Source organism: Trichosurus vulpecula, chromosome 5 (assembly GCF_011100635.1).
Source record: "Trichosurus vulpecula isolate mTriVul1 chromosome 5, mTriVul1.pri, whole genome shotgun sequence".
In the NCBI taxonomy this organism is placed as follows: Eukaryota; Metazoa; Chordata; class Mammalia; order Diprotodontia; family Phalangeridae; genus Trichosurus; species Trichosurus vulpecula.
The window spans coordinates 44,073,784-44,096,243 of NC_050577.1; the positions used below are offsets into that span (position 1 = coordinate 44,073,784).

The 22,460-nt window shown below is 40.1% G+C and overlaps 1 protein-coding gene across 1 annotated transcript in view; it reads right to left on the reverse strand.

The window, feature by feature from the left end:
• Positions 1 to 22,460, reverse strand: part of KIF15 (kinesin family member 15) — a 60,258-nt gene that overhangs the window by 21,495 nt on the left and 16,303 nt on the right. Inside the window, exons 8-19 of the mRNA XM_036759456.1 lie at positions 22,298 to 22,406; positions 19,289 to 19,365; positions 18,828 to 19,037; positions 17,161 to 17,338; positions 14,533 to 14,674; positions 13,839 to 13,980; positions 12,253 to 12,450; positions 10,887 to 10,994; positions 10,445 to 10,550; positions 6,770 to 6,935; positions 3,622 to 3,772; positions 8 to 93 (exon numbers count right to left, since the gene is read on the reverse strand). Coding sequence (XP_036615351.1) covers positions 8 to 93; positions 3,622 to 3,772; positions 6,770 to 6,935; positions 10,445 to 10,550; positions 10,887 to 10,994; positions 12,253 to 12,450; positions 13,839 to 13,980; positions 14,533 to 14,674; positions 17,161 to 17,338; positions 18,828 to 19,037; positions 19,289 to 19,365; positions 22,298 to 22,406 — 1,673 coding nt within the window. The remainder of the gene's footprint in view (positions 1 to 7; positions 94 to 3,621; positions 3,773 to 6,769; positions 6,936 to 10,444; positions 10,551 to 10,886; positions 10,995 to 12,252; positions 12,451 to 13,838; positions 13,981 to 14,532; positions 14,675 to 17,160; positions 17,339 to 18,827; positions 19,038 to 19,288; positions 19,366 to 22,297; positions 22,407 to 22,460) is intronic.

The window sequence follows — 22,460 nt, forward strand, 5'->3', positions numbered from 1 at the left end:
TACTCACTTGGAATTATTTTCTTTGTCCTCTTCCAACTGAGACACCAACTTGTTATTACGTTCTTTTTCTGCTTCTAAAAGCTCCAACACGTTCTAAAGGACACAATTTGTAAAGTCTAATTATAGGCATATTGACACTAGTAATACCTATTCAATCAATCTGCATTTTTTGGCACCTACCACGTGCAAAGTAAAACTCTATTAGACAAGAAGGGAAACAGATGTAAGATATTCTTTATTGAGTGGGACTTCAGATGGGCACTGAACACAGGGGAAGGATTCAGGTATGTGGAGGAAGGTGGGAAGAAAGGACTTCCAGATGGGAAAAAAATGGTGCGGGCAACACTCTGCCCCGTTTGAGAAACAATGAGTAGAATAGTCTGGCTGCTGCTGGAAGAAACTTTGGAAGATAAAGTTCAAAGTGGGGGTGAGCTGGCCTGAGAGTGGAGGCCCCAAATTGTCTAGTTATAGAAAATGGACACTATTTCATAAGCAATGGGGCACCATGGATGGTAGCTAAGCCATGGGGGCCATTGAAGGTTTTCAAGCTGTGATATAAAAAGGGTCACAGAGTTATATGAAATCTAGTCCCTCAGTTCAATAAAAATTTCAGTGACTTACTAAACCCAGTCTTGTATCACTGACTGCCTATCGGACACCTCCAACAGAGGTTCTGTAGGCATCTCAAACTCACCACGACCAAACTAGAACTCACTGTCTTCTCCAACAGAACTGCCCCTCTTCTTAACTGTCCTGCTTTTGTTGAAGGTACCGCCATCTTCCCAGTCAGCCAAGTCTGTAACTCTGTACCAAGACTTGACTTTCTTCATCTTCACCTCTCCTATCTAATCACCTGCTAAGGCTCTCCTTTCCGCCCCCTCCTCCCCATATCCACTGGCCTCCACACAACTGACAAATTGATAATCCCAATGCACAATTCTGACTCTGCTGCTCTAGAAGCTCTCAGGCATCAGTGTCTCTAGGATAAAGGATAACGTCCTGTTTGGCTTTTAAAGTCCTAAATCCTTTGGCTCCAGCCACTTTTTCAAGCCTTTCTCCATATTCTCCATGTTATAATTAAACAGGTCTTTTGGCTGCACACGATCAAATAATTCATCATCCACCTTTGTGCCTTCACCCTGGCTAGTCCCAATGCCTAGAATACACTTCCTCTTCCCTTCCACTTGAGGACCCCCAAATTCTTTCAAAGTTCATCTCATGTGCTATTGCCTATAGGAAGTTTATTTCAAGTCCCAAAGATACTAGTGCTTTCTTTTAGGAAATCACCTTGTATATATTGTGTATTTTAATTTTTCATGGACATGTTGTTTTACCATTTAGACCCTCAGGTCTTTTAGGGCAAGGTCTATCTCATTTCATCTCCAGGGCCTGACACACACTAGGTCTCTACTAAACATTTGCTAAATTGTAGTTATTAACAGACAAGTCTAAGCCCTGTAAGCACAAAGACATGACAAAGATGATACATGTGTGCACGATGCTTTCCTTTCCTTCAAACCATCACCCATTCAAGCACTCCAGAGATGAGAGGGCAAGAAATCAGCATATGAGAACTTTGCTTAGAAGGCCATCTTGTATCCATGTTCAACTCAGCCATCATGTTACCTCCTTAATGGCAGCTAAAAATGTACAACAGAACTTGGCAAGTCTTTTCTATGTATGCCACATTTATTCACACAACAATGACATTTCTATTCATTTTCCAAGTCCCCCAGGGCAATTTTACACAGGATTTACATTTGTTGTGAGAATTTAATTTTAAAAATACCATGGCATTTGTGTGCATGGCAATACATAACAACCCCTAAGTGAATATAGTAGCTACAACCATCAATGGTGTCTAGAAGAGATATCTCAAATGATTTAACCTTAAGAAGCTCAGCACAAGGCAAGGCTTCAGCTTTCAACATTTTGGAAGGGCTACTTCAGTAAAACTGTAAATTGATGAGATTTAGCTTTGATAACACTCTTCAGTTAATTAGTGCATTTTAAGAGTTTCATATCCAAACTGAGTCAAATTTACAAGAATACAAACCATTCCCCAATCGATAAATAGTCAAAGGATATGAACAGGCAGTTTTCAGAAGAAGAAATTAAAGCTATCTATAGTCTTATGAAAAAATGCTCTAAATCACTATTGATTAGAGAGATGCAAATCAAAACAACTCTGAGGTACATCATACCTATCACACTGGCTAATATGACAAAACAGGAAAATGATAAATGTTGGAGAAGATGTGGGAAAGTTGGAACACTAATTCATTGTTGGCGAAATTGTGAGCTGATCCAACCATTCTGGAGAGCAATTTGGAACTATGCCCAAATGACTACAAAAATGTGCATACCCTTTGACCCAGCAATATCGCTTCTAGGGCTGTATCCTAAAGAGATCATAAAAAAAGGGAAAAGGACCCGCATGTACAAAAATATTTATAGCAGCTCTCTGTGGTGGCCAAGAACTGGAAATCAAGGGCATGCCCATCAATTGGGGAATGGCTGAACAAGTTGCGGCATATGAATGTAATGGAATAGTATTGTGCTATAAGAAATCATGAGCAGGCAGACGAGAAAAACCTGGAAAGACTTATATGAACTGATGCTGAACGAAGTGAGGAGAACCAGGAGAACATTGTACACAGTGATATCCACAGTGTTGGAGGACTGATTTTGATAGACTTACTGCTTCTCAGAAATGCAAGAACTTAAAACATTTCCACAGGACTCATGATGGAAAACGCCATCTACATCCAGAGAAAGAACTATGGAGTCAGAATGCAGAGTGAAGCAGACTCTTTCCTCTTTTGTTATGTTTTGTTTTTCTCATGGTTTCTCCCATTCATTATAATTCTTCTGTGCAATATGACTAAAGTGAAAATGTTTAATACGAATGTATGTGTAGAGCCCATATCAGATTGCATGTTGTCTTGGGGAGGGAGGGGGAGAAAATTTTTTATTTTATTTTATTTTTTTTAAATTAATTTCTTTATTTATTTTTAGTTTACCACACACGGTTCTACATAGTTTTGAGTTCCAGATTTTCTCCCCTCCCTCCCCAAGACGGCATGGAATCTCATATAACTGTCATGTATAACTTTGCATTGAATTAATTTATGCACTAGTCAAGTCGTGGAGAAGAATTTTGACCAATGGAATGAATCATGAGAAAGAAGAAACAGAACCAAAAAAAAAAAAACCAACCCAAAAAAACAAAAGAGAAGCAAAAAAAAGGCGATCACGTAGTGCGCCTCGATCTGTATTCAAACTTCACAGTTCTTTCTCTGGATGAAGACAGCATTCTCCATCGTGAGTAGGGGGAGAAAATTTAAAACTTATGGAAGTGAATGTTGAAAACTGAAAACAAATAAATTAATAAATTAGGAAAATAAAATTATAAGATAAAAAAGGGGAAAAAAGGAGTGTCATGTCCACTCACATCAACCAAGGTTGGGATAACTAGTTGTCAAGTTAGTCTAAAATGCCAACTGGCAATAACATTCAAGGACAAGGGAGGAGTGTAAATGCCAGCTCTTGAATACAGCGAGCTGAGCATTACTGATTCTGATCAGAGGCGGTAACTAAAAACAAAAGCAAAAGCCTTACATTGAGTTCAGCTTGAAGAGTCTCATTTGCTTCTTGGCTGTCCTGGAGTTCCTTGGAAAGCTGATCAGTCTCAAACTTCATCACTTCCTGGAGATTATCATAGGAGTCCTGCAGGCAGGCTTTTGTTTCAAGCACCTTTTCATGCTCTAGTCTACATTGTGAAAATATTTTGACAATGTTAAATAGGGACATTCGATGTATTTTAGTTATTCAGGGGTATGTTATTTGCAATTTAATTACTCCACAGCAAACACAATTCAAGTTGGAAGGCACCTAATAATTTCATTCGAATTACAATTTTTAAAAATATCTCAACTCCATCCAATTACTCTGTGCCAGGGAAGATTTGAGAGGACAGAGCTCGACTCATTTTGAGAGAAGGCTATTTCCAAGGAGGTTAGCTGAGAAAGCCAGCTTCTTTACTACCTCCTGGGTAGTCTCCAGTGTGGTTTCATTACAGGTGAGACTTGCTTTACAAAATAGCTAGGTTTGAAAAAAAAAAATTCTGCTTTCAAAATTAAATCATTAAGCATACTAAGCTCACTACTTAAAAGAGAATCCTGGATGAAACGAAAAAATTTTGTTACTCAAAATCAATATACTTGAATAATGATTTCATTTACTTACTTATCTGGAGTTCCCTTAGCTTAAAACAGTCTCTGACCAACCAAAATAAAATCCCCAAGGTCTATAATACACTTCTCCACCACAGAACCCCCCACTTCTTAATTAGGAACCTACTTGGATTTATTCTTTCTTCTGATACAGTTCTAATAAGGTTGTGGTTGGATTTTTTTTTCTGCTTTATTCTAACAACAGATATTAGAAAAAAAAAAAGGAGAGTTCTGCTAAAGAAAAATATATCGACAACAGCATGAAATGCCAATTGACAGATGAACAGATGGTGATAACATTACAAAAAAGCACACAAGAAAAGCAGATGCCATTTTAATAAAAAGTACAATACTATGGGGTCATTTAACATAGGAGCAAAGAAGCCTGCAAATCAACAGCCCCTAAGGATATTACTGTGTTATGGCATAGTGTCACGACTTATTTTCATAATGTGATCCTGCATCATCAAGCAAAGGTTGCTTTAAATTAGGGTTAGTACATCCTGCTTCAGAACCAAAGCAAGAAGATAGGTGCTACGTAATTAAAATCATTAAGACAATGTGTTTTATTCAAACCTAAGCGTAAGCTCCACATTGTTCACCCAATGCCCTCTTAAAGGAGAACCCATTTGCATTTAGGCTGATGGGATTAGAAATGCAGAGATGGAACAGAAGTCAAAGGTCACAGGTTCACAGACTTAGAGTTTGAAAGGACCTTGGAGGTCACAGTCCAATTCCCTCATTTTACAGGACAGGCAACCAAAGCCCAGAGAGTATGGGGCTTGCCCCAAGGCTGAACTGGCAGGAGGTGGCAAAGTGAGCATCCAGATACAGGTCTTCCAAATCCTGCCAGCTTCTCACTGTGCCGGCACAACAGGATCAGAGACACAGAGTGGCAGGGGCCCTGAGCAATTGAGTAGTTAGTTCGACTCTAAAATTTTAGAGTCTTTTACAGACAGTTCACACTGGTGTTTCAGGTGACAGAACTAGGATTCATTCCAGGGCCTCTGATATCAAATTCACTATATGCAAGGAAGGGACGGGAGTGGTTGGTGTTGTTTTTAAATATTAGAAAACTCCAAGGAATCTTTGCCACTCTTCAGCTTACACATAGTAGCAATTCTATACATTTTTTCATACTAGAAGTGTGAGGACTGAGACAGGACTGAGAACAAGGATTCCTGGGTTTGAGGAGTTCCACCTGGGACAGACACTTGTGGGGTAAATTGGTGTGCATTGTCTAACCTCTCAGCATGTTTCCCAAACTGCAGAATGGGGATAAAACTTGCACTTTCTATCTCACTTCTTTGTTGTGAGTGAACATTTTTTTCCCACGTTCTACTGGATTTCCAGGTGAGTGTCTGTCATTCTAAGAATGCTCCGAGTTATATGGGAACACACTGACTTACAAGAGGCCTCTAACAGTGAATGGGACTCACTTTGGAAGGGGAAGCAAATTTTGCTTTAAGTATATTAAATCCACTGTTGTGGAAATAAACTAAATATAACTGTTATATGTCTTAAAAAAGTCAGACCTGTTCCATTAAGTGATAAGCCTAGATTTACAGTTATCAAAATAAAATCCCCTTTATGTTTCTTTAAGCAAAATATGCACAATGAATAAGGTGTACAAAATGCCACAAAAGGCTAATTTATATTCAGAAACACATGGCATCTACGGGGGAGGGAAAAAAAACAACCCAACAAAATGTGAAATGATCACAAATAAGGAATTCTGTCCCCCCACCCCCCACCCCCCTTCACCTTCTCTTTGCTCATAGCATCACTGCCCTAGATAAGGCCTCTCACACGGACTGCTGCAAAAGTCAAGCCTTACTTGGCCTTCCTGCTTCCAGTTTCTCCACTTTCCATGGATCCTCCACACAGCTACCAGACTGACATCTTTCCCTAAAGCATATCTTTGACTATACCACTCTCTTGCTCAGGAAGCTCCAATGACTTCCTCTTGCCTCTAGAATAAAATACACACTCCTCTGCTTGGCTGTTAAAGCCCGTCCCCTGGAGCCCAGGCTGCTCCAGGGTGAAGGCACCCATTGCTCCGGAGCTTCTTTTCAGGCACAGTATTTAGAAGAGAGTTGGTGAAAAAGAAGAGCTTGATGAATGAGAAATGTACTCCTGGACTGACACTGAGTACTCTGCCAAGTCAGCAATGCCAGCTTATTCCGATGTCATGCAGTGAGAGTCTCCTCATCTCACAGAGGTCCCAGGGCTCCCAGGAAGGAATTCAGGCCTTCATACTCTAAAGCTAGGCATCTTTCCACCCCAACTGGATCAAAGCATTGGTACCTGTGTTATTTCTTCAAAGTACGATAGAGAGCAGATCCAAGAAACAATGACAAGACACATAAAACACTGCTTGTGACAGTAAGCTATGGAAATGGCTGACACGAACAACACAAAGTTAATATTCAAATCATTTACAGTCAAAGCTCTATTCGACAACTCTATACAAGATCTATACGATAAACTCTGGATAATCAGTCATCTGAATCATCGATAAAAGAACGCAATACCTGACATTATCTAGTTGGAGTTGGACAGCTATGTGTTTTTGGGAAAGTTGACTGAGCTCCTTTTCCTGATTTTCTCTTAATGAACTGTATTCCAATTTCATTGAAGACAGCTCCTTGTCTGCAGACTGAAGAACTATACGCAGGTCCTGTATTTCACTTGTCATGACTAAAAAACAATATTAATTTTGTAAGATAAATGAGGTTACCTCCACTAAAAATCTATTTTGATGCTACACTGTGGCATGGATGTGACAATCAATAGTCAATTAGTATTTATTAAGTGCCTACTATGTGCTAGGCACTCAGGCCCAGGGATATAGACAAAAACGTATAAACAACTATGTACAAACAAGAAAAAAGTGAAGATACTCTCAGAGAAAAGGCTTCTTGTAGAAAGTGGGATTTGAGCTGCAATGTGAAGGAAACCAGGGGAAGTCAGGAGGTAGAGATTCCTGAATCAGGGCAAAGCAGAGATCCCTGAGAAAGTAATTTTTAAAGACCAATGGATTCTCTAAGACAATACCAGTAGAATATAAGCTCGTAAGGTCCTACGCAAACCTGACTGTGTGAGAACTAGCAGAATGTCAGAGGGGCTCATCAAAGGTGTGTCAACTACTACCATCTATCATGGTGTGAAGAGCTTTGGTGAAAGAAGCATCCATATGTCTCCCATGAAAACTGTATATTCTTGAAATAATAAAATGAACTCAAATTTAACTCATGCCAGTAATCAGCATGTCAGCAAAGTTAAAAAGCTTTCTGAAGTATTGTGTTTGCTGAATTTGAAGTCAAGAGATTGGATAATTAAGCAGTTAATAACCTAGTACATTTGAGAACTCAAAATATTCCTCTTCCTCTACTTCTGGGCCTGTGACTTTATGTAGGATTTCTTTTGTAAACACTAATTATTTTTAAAGAGATAAAGCCAACCTGTTGTATTAGCATTTATTAAGGACCTACTATGTACCACTGTGCTAAGCACTGGGACAGACAATAGCCCCTGTTCTCCAAAAGCTCACAGTCTGTTGGGGAAGGCAACAAGCAAACAACTCTGTACAGATAAGATACAGACAAGATAAATGGAGGCTAGGCTTAGAAGGAAGGCACTAAAACCAAGGGGGATCAGGAAAGGTTTTCTGCAGAAAGTTGGATTTGAACAGAGACTTGAAGGAAGTCAAGAGGCAGAAATGAGAATTCTAGGAATGAGGCCTGGCCAGTGATAAAGGATGGAATTGGGAGTTATCTGGTAGGAGGAATGGCAGGGAGGCCAATATCCCCAGATAAGTATGCTGAGGGTAGTAATCAGAAAACAGCATGCATCCATTATTATTCATTTGATCCTAACACCAATCCTGCCAGGGACATAACAGAAGCAGTTGTTATCATTTCCTCTTGAAAAACCTGAGGATCAGTGACAAAGGTCACAGTCAGAGTAACTGATGAAATCCTAAATCAAATCCAGGTCTTCAGACTCCAAATCGATTGGTTTCCAGTCTCACCTCTCTACCGACTCCACAACAGCCTCTACACAAAGGCCAAAGAGACTTTCCTAAAGCCTGGTCTGGCCATGACACTTTCTAACTTCAGGAACTCCAGTGGCTGGAGCCCTGAGAATCACATGGGAATTGCTGCAGGTATTGGGTGATGTCCTTCACAATCTGGTTCCCACCTCCTCACACACTCTGAGATTTGACTAACTCTGGGCCTTCCAAGCACTTCCTAAATGAGGTCCACAACCACATAACAAACTAGTTCAGTCTAACTATCTGCACAGGAAAAACTAGGCTGAAAAAAGAATGCCTACTGTCCAGACTAAGACACGCATAAACCTTGGAGAGATACTACGGATGGAAAATTAAATGGGCTGGCAAAGTATACAAAGAAAGGAAATGATGACTGATGGAAGAGCTACAGGAAAGCAGACACACTGATACTTCACTGGTGGAACTGTGAACTGGTCTAGTTACTGCAGAGTAGTTTGGAACTAGGTCTCCAGGGTTAGCAAATTGTGCATACCCTTTGATGCAGCAAGACCACCACTAGGCCTGTGACCTGAGGAGCTCAAAGAAATAGGAAAAAGTTCTATATGTACAAAAATATTTATAGCAGCTTCTTGTGACAAAGATGTGGGATGTCCATCAACCGGAGAATGGCCAAATAATCTAAGGTATGTGAATGCAGGGCAGCTAGGTGGTACAATGGATAGAGTGCCCAGCCTGTAGTCAGGAAGATTCATGTTCATGAGTTCAAATCCGACCTTAGACACTTACTAGCTATTTGACACTGGGCAAGTCACTTCACCCTGTTTGCCTCACTTTCCTTATCTGTAAAATGAGTTGGAGAAGGAAATGACAAACCACTCCAGTATCTTTGCCAAGAAAATCCCAATGGGGTCACGAAGAGTGGGTGAACACAACTGAACAACAATAACAATGTGAATATAATGAAATATTATTATTCTGTAAGAAATGAAAAAAGACTTTCAGTGAAACCTGGAAAGATCTGAATGGAGTGGTACAGAGTGAACTGAGCAGGATCAGGATAACAATCCGTACTACAATACCAACACTGTAAAAATGAACAATTATGTAGCCTTAAGAACTCTGACCAACGCAGTGATCAAGACTTCAGAGGACCATAATTAAGACTATGGACCAACATGCAGAAAGAGAAACAATTTTTGGCAGTGTCCGCTATAGGAGTTTATTCTGTTTGATACATATATTTTTCATAAGGGTTGGGTGCGTCCTGCTCCCCTCCCCCACCCGCCCCTGGGGAGGGAGAGAGAAGAGGTGAAAAAATGAAACAAAACATTTGATGATTTTTAAAAAAAATTCAACTGAAAAATTAACTAGGCCCAGAAACGAAAAGGAGATAAGATAGTGGGTGTGATTTGCATTTGGGAAATTTTCATAATCCCAAACTTCTCCCTGAAACAAAGGCTTTTTTTTTTTTAAATATGGACCTTCTTCCAGTGATGCTGTATGGCTTCCAGTGAGTCATGGAATTACCCAGAACTCAACTTTGGATCTCCCAAAGAACAATGCAGAGGTACATAGCAGGAATGGGTAGGCTCTGACACATGATCAAAAATGAACTGCACCAAAGAATGATGTAAAAGATATATCAGGGAGATTTATAAATAGAAAAAGAGGCAGGATGCCTTTATAGCACAAATGAGGAGTAACTGATGATTGCCCACTTGCTCTCTTGGGATCCATGCCATGTCAAGAGCACTCAAGGGCGGCTGCCAACATGTTGGCCGGAAGCACTTCGAGACCCACAAGATAACATGGACAAGTCGCAGGACAAGAAAGCATAGATGGGTCACACTCTGTGCCACTGGAGGGAGTCCTCACATCGATGATATTGCACATGCAAGCACAGGAGTGGAGAAGTAAAAGAAAAATGTAAAAAAGAAAAGGCACTTTTCACGGCAGCTCAAACGTTTTAAATTGTGACAATGTTGTTTTTCCCAAGTGTCATAAATATTTGTGAAAATTGCTTCAAAGGATATACTACGATTACTGCACTTGCTACAATCAAAATATAAGCAGTCCAGCTTCAGCCAAAACCACAAACAGACCTTGAAGGCTATTATTCCCAGGAGCAAGAGATAAAAACAAGACTCGCATGAAACCATATAAAAGAAAGCCGATCTCGCCAAGCACTCACGCTTGTTCTTGCTGCGAGCATCTTGAAGCTGTTTTTCGAGGGAACTCAGCTGTGCGAGATATTCCTGCTGCTGTTTATGCCAATCAGTTCTTTCTGAAGAGAAGAGCTTTGGAAGAAAGGATCACAGTTAAGAAAGAGAACAGAGGCAAATCAAATCACATCTAAAATAATTCACTACTTAGAGTCACGTTTTAAGGTCTTCTGAGTAATAAGAAAAAACCTGGACATCGACTCTCTTTGAATTACCAAAGATTCACATTTTTCTTATCTTGAGCATTTATGGAAAAACATGAGGGGCAATTTGAAGCAAGTCAGAATTCATTCCAGTAGTCACACATTTGTTTCATAAAGTTTCAGATGGCTATTTCTTTGCTTTCTCCTTTGGCACCCTGGTCACGTGATTTTCCCCTTATGTTAGGAATTGTTTTCTGCACTTTCGTACCTCCTGTGTCTGTGTGGAGTGATGCTCCAATTTGTCAATATGCTGCTGAAGCTTCATGTTTCTGCTCTCTTCTTCATCCAGCTTTGTCTGAAGAACACTCAGCTGTTCCTGAAAAAGTGACAAAAGGTCCACTCAGGGATGAAGGCATTTTCACAATGATCACAAATGGTGCAGTCCTACGATTAGGTGGCTAGGTGGCACCAGAGTGCACAGAGCACTGGGCCCGGAGTTCAAATCCAGCCTCAGACATTTACCAGCTGGGTTACCTTGTGCATGTGACTTCACTGGTGTCTGCCACAGTGTCCTCACCTGTAAAATGGGGATGATGATAGCAGCACCTACTCCCCAGTGTTGTTGTAAGGATCAAATGAGATAATATTTGTAAAGCACCCAGCACAGGGCCTGGTACAAAGCAGGTGCTTAATAAGTGCTTGTTTTCTTCCTTCCTACTACCACCAACAGGAGCAGGCTTGGAGGGATATCCATGAACTGCCCAGATTCCAAAGGGAAGCCCAAGGGTGCAACAGGTCTCTATTGCTCAGCGTAGCACTCTCTATCTGGATGCTGCCACCACCCCAGCTCCTCCCCACCAGAGGTAAATGCAGAGTCCCACTTAGCCCATTCCCCCTTTGCCATTGGCAGGGACCAACTAGTTATGGAACATGGCAGCCAGGGCCTTACCCTTAGCCTTGGTCCAGTGACTTACCACCTGTCCCTCAGCTGACCCTTTCTATTCATGCTGTCCTCCAAATTAGAGTGTGAGCTTCCCCAGAGCAGGGGTGGCCTTCCTTTTCTATTGGTGCCTCGGTGCGCACCTCTGAGCTCTGCACATGGTGTTAATAAATACTCCTTTGTTTGGCCAGCCATCACCACAACCTGGGACACCAGAAAAATCCACTAAAAAGCTCAACGGAGGCAAAGGTCCACTTTGTGGCAGGAAAACCCAGCGTGTTTCAGGATCATTGCTAGGCTTTTTCAGCATTTGTTAATGTGGCAAAGCATCAATCTAAAAAACTAGTAACTGAAACTCTGGATTAATCTAGAATTTTCTAGGAAGTTCTTTCTCTAGAAGAGGAAGGGAACAAAGTCTAAACATTTCTGTGGCAACTGATTTTAGACTCAAGTTATTAGAGTATAAGCAAATAGATACCAACAAACCCTAAGTTTTTATTAAAGCTAAGAGCTGAAGCAATCCTTATATTGGAAAATGCATAATCACTCCCTTCTAATTATACCATATTTAAGATAACCCTTAAATACAAAACCAATTTTGATACTGTAGGAAATTAAACAGCTAAGATTCAAGATAAATAAAGGACTAAAACAGAGAATAGCATTGACCTCCTTTCTTTTGGCAACAAGGTACCTGAACCATTTTGAGCTCTTCAGAAATGGCTTCACAAGCTTGTTCATTGATCTCTGGAGGAACTGGCTCATTGAATATATCAGTATCCAAGTCATTTGCGTTCTGAGTGTCCATGGCGTTAAAGTTCAGGACTTCAGGACTTAGTCGAGGTACTAACCGAGACCGAAGCTGATAAGCCTTCGTTGGAGTAGTTATGATCTGTTGCAAAAATGATCATGAAATGAAGCATTAGTACATTTTAATTTAATCATTTAAAAACTGTGTGAAGAGAGAAGATGTGTGCTTCATGGTAAGGTACATCAGATGAAGGTAAGAAATCATCCTCTAAATTTCTAGGGTAAGAGTAGGCTCTAAGAAAAAAACCTTCACTTATAGACAGCGTGTGTGGTAAACCTCAAAGATTACTGGCCTTTTCTTCCTCCTCCTTCTCGATCTCTTTGCAGTGACACTGTCAACCATCACCCACCTCTGGATCGTGCCTTTTGTCTTGGCTTCTGGGTCCTTGTTTCCTTCGGTTTATGGCCGCCTTCCCCCCACCCCCATCTGATCAGTCCTCTTTGGTCTCCTAAGGTGTTTGATCTCCTCTCCTTGACCCCTCTGGATGGTGTCTCCCAAATCTTTGCCTTTAACCCTTCTTTTCTTTTCCCATGACTTCGATGGCTACCTCTTACACACAACTGATGAGGAGGCCCAGAATGACGCTTGGTCTTGATTTTCCTCCTGAGTTCAACATGCTCGAGACTCAACTGAATTCATGGTGTTTCTTTTTCCTTCACAAATTCTATCTGTGGCTCCACCACTGACCCAAATCTAGGGCTATCTTTCACACTTCCTATTTTAGAAAGATTTTAGCAAGGCCACTTTCTTGTGCATAATATGTGATGTGAATTGATTTCGATCCAAAAAGCATTTGTCAAGGACCTACCAGGTATTACCAGCCACTGTGCTGGGCACTAAGAGTTTAGATAAATAGGAACCAATGCCTGCCCTGAAGGAACTTACATTCTACTGGGGAACAATTAAAAATTAGTTTGAAATATTACTTTAATGTTGAACATAATTTTTGATTAAATAATGAAAAAACGAAGAAGATAAAGTTACCAAAACAATCATAAACAGAAATAACTAAAAAAACAAGAGTTTAACATAATGTAAGAAAATAGCCCTTTGTAACCTTGTTGATTGAAAAAACAACTTGTGAGGGGATGTGGCAGAAAAGCCAATTAATCTGAAAATATATCTTCCTCCGTCTGTGGCCACGTTTGAAACTCCTCAATTTCCGGGCATATTCTTGTTCATTTTGCACATCAAGCCCCTAATATTTTGACTTTGAAAAGCAGGTATTGCCACAAACTCTACATGCTTTCTACAGCCCTTCCACTTGGAAGGCTTCTTTTCCTTCCACGTTGGCAGCTCAGTCTCTGGAAAGGCACAGAATTGGAGAGCTGGCGCACTGACCAGGCTGGGACGAGTGGTTGTAAATTCTCAAGATGATAAGCGATGTAGCCAGTAGGACAAGGCATTGACTGACTGAAGATAAAAGGGTGACTTCAGCACCTTCCTGCCCTCCCCAGTGTGACCCCTACCTTCAGTGTCTCTGCATGGATCTTATTCAGTTGAGATACTTGCTGGCGCTTGGACGCTTTGGTGGCCTCTAAGATGCTTTCCAGGCTCCGGTTTGCTTTGCGCAAGGATTGAAGCTCTGACTCCAGTTCCAGCTGCTTTTTCCTGTTTATATATCACCAAAGTATTAACGGGCTTATTTTATTGTGGTTTATGTGACCAATGAGAAGACACGAAATAATTTTTAGTCATGGTTTTCCTTTACAGAATAGAATTAGGTCCTGAGTCTGAAAATGACAGTAATCAAAACAAGTTGATTTTAACATATTAATTCAACATTTAATTTTTTTAAAATCTTAAAGACCACACATTTGCACAAATAGCATTTTAGGGCCATATGAAGGTTTAAAATCTGAAATTCAAGAACGGTATAATTGTTAATGCATTCATAAGACTTGTAAAGTCTGGGCTGGCCTATTCTAGAGAGTAATAAAGAGCTGGATATCAGTCAGTCCATCTATATTTTGGCAAGACATAAAACTGTGGCCATGGTCATTAGCTGGTGAACATTACTAACATTTAAAGTCAGATACAGGATCCCAAATCCAAAGGAGTCAGCATTAAAATTGCTGACATACATCATTGGAAAAAGGGGCTCCTTATTAAAAATCCATTGGATAGAGGTATCGCAAGCAGTCTGTGTGAAGGGCCACCTACTTGGTGAGCTCCTTGAATTCTTCGTATTCTTGCTTTGAAGTACTCAATTCACCCTGTGTTTGGAGAAGTTGTGTTCTTAGCTTTTCTACTGAGGCCGATGAGCTGGATTCTGAGGAAGTCATCAGAGCATGTCCTTGCTGACCTGAATAACAACAGGGCAAAAGCACAGAAACTCTCAACTACTAAACTATTGGTTAATATACAATATTTTCAATACTTCTGTCAGCCACTCAGCCAACAATATTTATCAATCACTCCTTAATTGTAGCATACTGGGCATTATATGTCCTATGCTGAATGGAAGCATGAGGGGGGAGAAGTAAAATGAGAACACACATTTCTGACTTTGAAAAGTTTATGATCTAATTGTAGGCCCAGGACGTACCCAATGTGTTTCAAAGTAACAGAAAACACAAGCTGGGGTGACATAGGATGGGAAATATTTGGTTATGGCTAGAAGATATTAGCTCAGATGGGGAACAAAGAACATAGCTAAATAGGCATTCCTCTGCACACACAACTATTAACAAAATTTGTCACCCAGGGATCAGCTTTGGAAGCACTTGGATTTAAAGTATGGGTAAAAAGCATTTATGAGCGAGCTTCAAACAGGAGTTATAGTTTGTTATATTCCCTAATTTGTTCAAAGTGCTTCCGAGGCCACAAAAGGCCAACAAAACATGGCAAGAGAGGTCACTGGAAACAAAACATTTATGACATTTTAAAAAAGGGCAGTTCGTATTTGGCTGAAATACTGTATGTGATTTTGACCTCTATCTTAGGATGGATAGAGAAAGTCTAGAAAAGAGAACTTAAAATGATCAAGGGTACAAAGGGATTTGTGAAATATGATTATAAAAAATTTAGAATTTCTCATAAAATTTCATCATTAAAAAGTTCAAGCTTCAGTTAAACTCCAGAAAATTAAAGGGTATCTCTTAAGGCTTGAAGGAAATAGTTTTAGTATAAATTATCATCATACAATGTGGAAATAAACTTGTGGAACTCTTTGTCTGAGGGGGTGCTGCAAGCAAGAAAGTATACAGATATTCAAGAAAAGCTTAGGCAACTTCATAGCAGATCGCTGCGTAACAGGTTATTTGGGGAAATGCCCAAAGGGGCTGGGCTTTGTGTTAAGCCCGACAACAAGAGGACACGTGCTGGGAGGGCCCTTCAGCTTGACTGGCTTATCAGTCTGACCCAGGATGGTCTTTATGAGTCTTCTTCCCACACTAAAATCTCCACTGTGGCCTTGTGCATGGTGCAGATCTGGCCCTGGGTTCTCAAAGATTCTGCCAACAGAATACAAGCACTGGTAGGTTCTATGTAGTGGGAAAGGCTTGGGGCCTCAGCCTAGAGACCAAATGCAGGCCTGGTGTCCAAGGACATGCCCAGTGACATTCATGAAGCCTCACCAGAAGAATCTTGGCCGCAAGGTGATCATTTTTTCTAGAAACTTCACTTGAAGAAGTGAAGTTTTTGTTAAGCATGTAGTATGTGGCAGGCTGATAGCCCACCTACTTAACTCCCATCCTCAGGTCACAGCCAAAGGATTGTCTTATACTCCTCTCTCTCCCCCATGTCCAATCAGCTGCAAGGCCTGAGCTTTCAAACTTCCCAACATCTCCTCAAGATGCCCCCTTCTCTTCTCTGACTCTGCTCCCCTCTTTCACCTCATATGGTTTAAGAGCCTGCTGGGGGCGGGGTCTGCTTCCCTCAAGCCTCTCCCCACTCCAGGCATCCTTCACTAAGCTGTCAAGGTATTTTCCTAAAGCACAGCAGGGCTCACCTTTTTAATTTCCTGTTCAATGAAAGTCAGTGACTCCCTCTTACCCCTGGGATCAAAGAGATTTTTTTTGTTTGTTTTTAAAGCCCTTCATAAATAGACCCCTCCCATCTTTCCAGTCTTCTTACACACTTTATTCCATGATCCAGTGGCACTGGCCACCTTGCTCTTCCCCCCACAAGACCCTCTTTCAGAGATTTTCTGGCTGTCCCTCATGCCTAGACCCTTCCACCTGCTCATCTCCACCCGCAGCACCTCTGGCTTCTTTCAAAGAAGCCATTCCCAGTGATTCCCTTTGCTCATTATCTTCCAATTACCCTGTTCATATGTTGCTTGTACTTAGACTCTTCCCTTAGACTGGGAACATCCTGAGAACAGGAACTGTTTTCCTGCTTGGCACCTAGTGTAAAGTCTTACACTGAGTAGGACTTAATAAACGTCTGATGAACTGAACTTTCAGGCTAAGCACTTTAAATGGAAATATCATCTATTACCAAAACATTAGGCTGCATTATGTGAAACTCCAATACTGATTAAATGATAAGTAAAAATAGGCACTTCATTGCTATTTCTATTATGCTACATAATTCATCACTATGATTTTAAAGAAAATGTTTTAGTTTTTAAAAGAAAAAATATGATGCACATAAGTGACAGTCATTTCCACATGCAGAGGACATAACACACAAGGTAGAGTCAGCGCTTAAAGCTAAAATTAAGGCCAAAGCTAGAAAAACATTACAAACGCTATTTAGAAAACAAACTATTTTTACAAGGCAAATTCCTATATTTCTGATGCACAGTATTTCTCAGTCCCTTTTGCTCCTCTATCTTGTTTTTACCTTTATCATTTTTCTCCGTGCCAGAAATTTCAAAGAAAGCTTGCTCTAATTTTGCAATGGTCTGTGCATCCATTTCCTGGGCTCTTTTCACAGATTCTAAGGACCGAAGTCTCTTGTTCTCCTCCCTGAGGGAGTGGTTTTCCATGGCATACTTCACAATACGAGGGTGATGCTCTATCTGTGAGACAGGGGGGTTTATAGACCTGGATTACATTCTTATTGTAGAATACAATTTTCTAAGCAAACAGGTCTGCTGAAACTAAATTTCCCAAAGAGAGATCTAAGATGCCTTTGGAAAGAAAATGTTACAATTAAATGAATCCTGCACATGAGTAACCAGTCAAGAGCAAAGGCCTACTTCCCCAGTTTCATGCACATAAAGGAAATACAACGATCATTTGGACACCAATCATTACATATGTTAACTTTTATCTATTATAATAGCTAGGCTATGCTACTTCCACAGCTATGAAGGCTTCCAAAAACACAGTATTATTGCAATAAACTTCCTACCTTCTATGAATCTTTCCATTTGATCCCTTGATGACTATGCGAGATATGACAGATAGCAAGAATTAACCTTTCTTTATTAAGAGTAATGTTAAGTGACTATGAGGTTGCCCTGATAAAGATAACATCTTAATTATATGGTCAGCGGGTTCTACCAAACTATATTTCATTTAATTTATCCCCTTCCACCCCCACTTTCTTAATTCTGAGCTTTTCTTCTTAGTATTCCTCCCTGTTGGGAGATTATCAACTGTCATGGGAAATAAAATTTTTATTTTTTTAAAATCACAGTACTCAACTGAGTCTATTCCTAGAAGTATATCTCAAAAGTTTTTTTTTTTCTTAAACTCCTGAGTGTGCCTAAAAGTAACCTGGCAGCTTACACGGCTTAGAGTAAATCACTTGTCATCACTGTCCTTAGCAGAAATGTTACTTGAGAAACCAGCCCATCTGCTTTCAACTTCACACTTTAAAATTTATTTTAAAAAAAGTCAAACTAAGTCCTATTCCTTACCCCCCAAATTAGTTTTATAGCTGTATAAAAGATTAACTTGGGTCACAGAAATTAAATCAGAGCCTTAATTGTGTAGTATTAGTTAGTAAGTATTAGTTGTGACAGTATTAAATATAGTCATATTCCATCACCTGGTTTTTGAGAAATTCATTATGACCCATTATATACCACGTGAAAGCTGTTATTTCTACCCAAGATTCATTTATTTTTTGAGCTCACCCCCAAATAAAATCCTGTTAAAACCAAACAAGGTTGGTTGAGAGGTGCAAATGCAGCATAACACAAAAAGTGTTGAGTGAACAAGTTATTTGGGAATGTGGGAAGCCCCAATGGCAGCAGCTTCTGAAGGTGCTCCTGGAGGCTACAGGTGCTTCTTTTTGGCCCAGTGGCTTTGGCCTCTATCCTGGCTGATGGACGCAGTCTCACTCTACAACTTACCTCTCCCCATCTCAGACTGAGAGAGATTGAAGGAAATCAACTAACAAACTAGTTACCTGAATTAAATAGCTCAAGTGGCTTAACCAATAAGATTCATGAAAAAAACAGTCACTTCAACAAATCATGCACCCACCTGCCCTATCTTTGCTGTTGCGTTTATGAAGTTTTCTGCTCTCAGAGAGCAGCCCAAGTAACCTGGCCTCACCTGTTCTCGCAGAGTCTGGATCTCTTCCCTTAACTCATGGAGCAGCTCCTCCTGTTCTACGGGTAGAAAACAGCCCCTCACTTCTCTCTGGAGTTTCTCTAAGCGCGTTATATGATCCTCCCGAAATTTAACGATCATTTTATTGGATTGAATGAATTTTTCCTTCTTGACACTGAGATCTTCCAACTGTGCAACTTTTTCTAACAAAGACTTGAGGAAGAGATAATTTAGTAAAATTAATGACAAATGAGCCTCCCTCAACATTTCTTAAGCATTCACAAAGCAGATAACAGAATCTGTAAATATTAGCTTCAAATTAAACCTTAATTCGGATATTTTATATTCTTCCTAGTTTGTATTTTTAACATTTTGACTGGTAAAAATCTGTTTCAGTTTTGGAAAGTTAAAAAAAAGGATGCCCTAAATAGCTCTAGTCACACCACAGTAAAACTGTTTCTTACCTTCTTTTCATGTTCAGATTTCTTCAAGAATAACATTGCCTCTCGAAAACAGTTCATGTATTTAGTATTTTCTTCATCTAAAATAAAAGAGAAATGTCATTTCTTCCTCACAAAAATACTAAGAATAAACTTTTCAAAATCCCAACAACAAGTAACAGGAGTAAAATTTTCTTTTGCATGTAAGAAGATTTTTCCAGTATGACAGAAAATCAGAATTTCAAGGCTGAAACAAGCTTAAAGCATCAGTTCAATCTCTCCATTTACAGGGGGATGTATTTCTAGGACCTTTACTTATCGGATCCAGTAGTCATTCCATGAAAAAAAATAAGATTTTCTTGTCCTGAGTAGCAAAACTATACACATGTATAATGTCTAAAAGGAATAACAGGTCTAACAATTTTACTAAGATCTTTTTTATCATAGTTATCTGAATACAGGCAAAAAAATCAGATTTCTGAGCTGTATCATATGAATAGCAATAGAAAGGGAGAGATGAGTATGGGCAGAATATTTGTACTTAAAAACAAGACTGTAGAAAATGTCTAAAAAAATAAGTCTCATCCTTTTAAGCACTGACACACAAGTATGGACACAGGTATTAGAATTTGGGTTTATGAAGCAAAGCTGTACTAAAATGAACTAGAAGTCACAGCAATTAAAAATTTACCTAGAAATCTCTATGGAATTGCAAATATATGAAGGATATGAAGGGATACACTTTGTAGATAAGCACTTAATAAACATCAATTGAACTGTATTGCTAAAAAGGATCTTTCGGAGTAGGAGAGTAGAAAATCCACTTTTTGGCAATTGTGTACATTTAAATTTGCTCTGAGGTCTAATTCCAATATCTTTTAAGGCAGGGCTGTCCAACCTTAGGTTTTTGTTGAAACAATAGACAATATATTTTGATTTACCATTTTAGTGAGAGCTCTGTGGTAGCTCGGCTTCATTTACTAAAGCATTTATGTAAATTTCTATGCTTGTAGGTGGGTCACATGTGGCCACTGGCTGCACTTTGGACAGCCCTGCTTTAAGGGATAAAGAAAATACTACACCCAAATTTAATTTTACTGTGAAAATACCATTAGAAGACTCAGACTGGGCCTGGAGTAAGGAAGGTCTGAGTTCAAATCTGGCCCCAGGCATTTTTACTAGCTGCATGACCTTGGACAAGTAACTAAACCTGTTTGCCTTAATCCACTGGAGAAGGAAATAGCAAACCACTCTAGTATCTTTGCAAGAAAACCCCATAGACAGTATAATCCATAGGGTCACAAAGAGTCAGACATGACTGAACAAATGAATGACAATATATGAACTACAAACTTAAGAACTGGAGTCACTTGGAAGTTTCCCAGATGTGCTCTTGAAGCATTCTAAGTATGGGAAACAAAAGATGGTAGGTAAGAGACTTATGACCAGAAGTAATTTATTTCAATACAAGGAATGCTACACATGAGAACAAGCTCTAGTGCTCTTCCAGCTCTGTGCCCACCCCTGGACCTCCCCCGGTCCTTTGGTGGGTCTCACCAGGTAGGCCATGGGTACTTTCCTGATCCTCCTCTCCCCCTTCAGCCCCATTCACATAGGCAGAAGCTATCTTTTGTTTTGCTCCATGTTTATTCCTAGCACTCAGCACCCCACATGGCATACAGCAAGTGTTTAATATATGCTTGTTGACTCAAGAAGCTACTGCTCAATCATTAAGGAAAACAAAGTACATCAGTTGACCTCAATGTCAATTTTAAGGGTTGTCGATTTGATTTCAATTCTAGTTATTTGAAATTCTGGGTATTAAATATTCTTAGGACAAAAGAGATTGGCACTGGGAGTCAAGAGAATGACTTTTTTGGTCATGGGGCTACAGAAATTCCTCACCAAAGCAGACAGGCCACCATTTCTGCAGTATATTAAGTGACTTTTGCAGGATCACACAGCCGGAATGAGTTAGAAGTAGGCCTTGAACCCGAGTTTTCCTGACTCTGAGGCTGGCTACCAAACTACTCTTTCTTTTCTACCTTCCAGTGGTAATTGTGTGGCTTACCAAATATTTTCTTCCGAACAGTTCTACACGGTACGTATCAGAAACTCAGGGCCGCAAAAGACAAATGATTCACTCCTGCTTACCTTGTCAGTAAATGATATAGCCAGGACTTCAGGCTGCCTACCTTAAGGAGGCTTGATGGAAAAGCTAGTCTTTTAAAAATGGGAGGGATAATGGTGATGGCATACATGTATGTTAAATCCTGCACTGACAACTCAGCATGGAAAACGAAAAAACATGCTTTGATTTTTAGTTCCTTAGGTTTATAAAACAGAGAATAAATCTGCATGCTGATGATGGGAGGAACCATTTTTGGATTCTACACAGCAATAGAAATGGAAATGATGATCAAGAAGCTGACCTTCTACTGCTCAATGTTGAGGACAAAGAGAAACAGACACTATTTTAGTATTTTTTAAGCAGATTTGGGACAAAGGATGAGAATGGGCTGACATGGGTCATGTGAGTCCTGCAAAGGTCATAGGAATGAGGCAAATCTACAAGGCTTTGCTGTATGAACAAAAACTTTCAAACTACTTTTGATGTGGCCTCTACCATTTGGGTCATGTATACATTTGGAGCTCACTGTGGTACATGGTCCAGAGCTCTTTTCTAAAAATTGCTTTCCAGAGTAGCCACAAACTGTGGGGTGAAATCCTCTCCCCTCTGGGCTGATGTGCTTGTTGGTGTGCATTCTCACTCATCTGCTTTTTCCTCCAATCCCTTCTTCTGTGTTTTAGTGACTACTATCTTGTAACAGAGCTTGAGATCTGCTCGTCCTGGGCCCCCTCTGCCATTTGATCTCTATCCTTTGCCTTTTGCTCCTTCAAAGGGAAGCTGTTCCTCTGTCTCGCTGTAGATGGGAGCTCCTTGGTCATTTGACTGGGGCAGCACTAACATGCTGGGTTAAGTCCAGACCACTCTGGAGTAAAACAGGATGAGAAACACTGTGGCTGCCTCACCTGGGACAGCACTGGCGCCCACAGTCAGGTGAGCCAGTTGTTCTTTGAGCTTTTTCACTTCTGCCTGAAGCTGGCTCACATTGCCTTGCATGTCTTCATTTACCACAGCCTGATGCAAAAAAAAAGGGACAAAGATAGTGAAAATTATTCTTCTGCTACACAG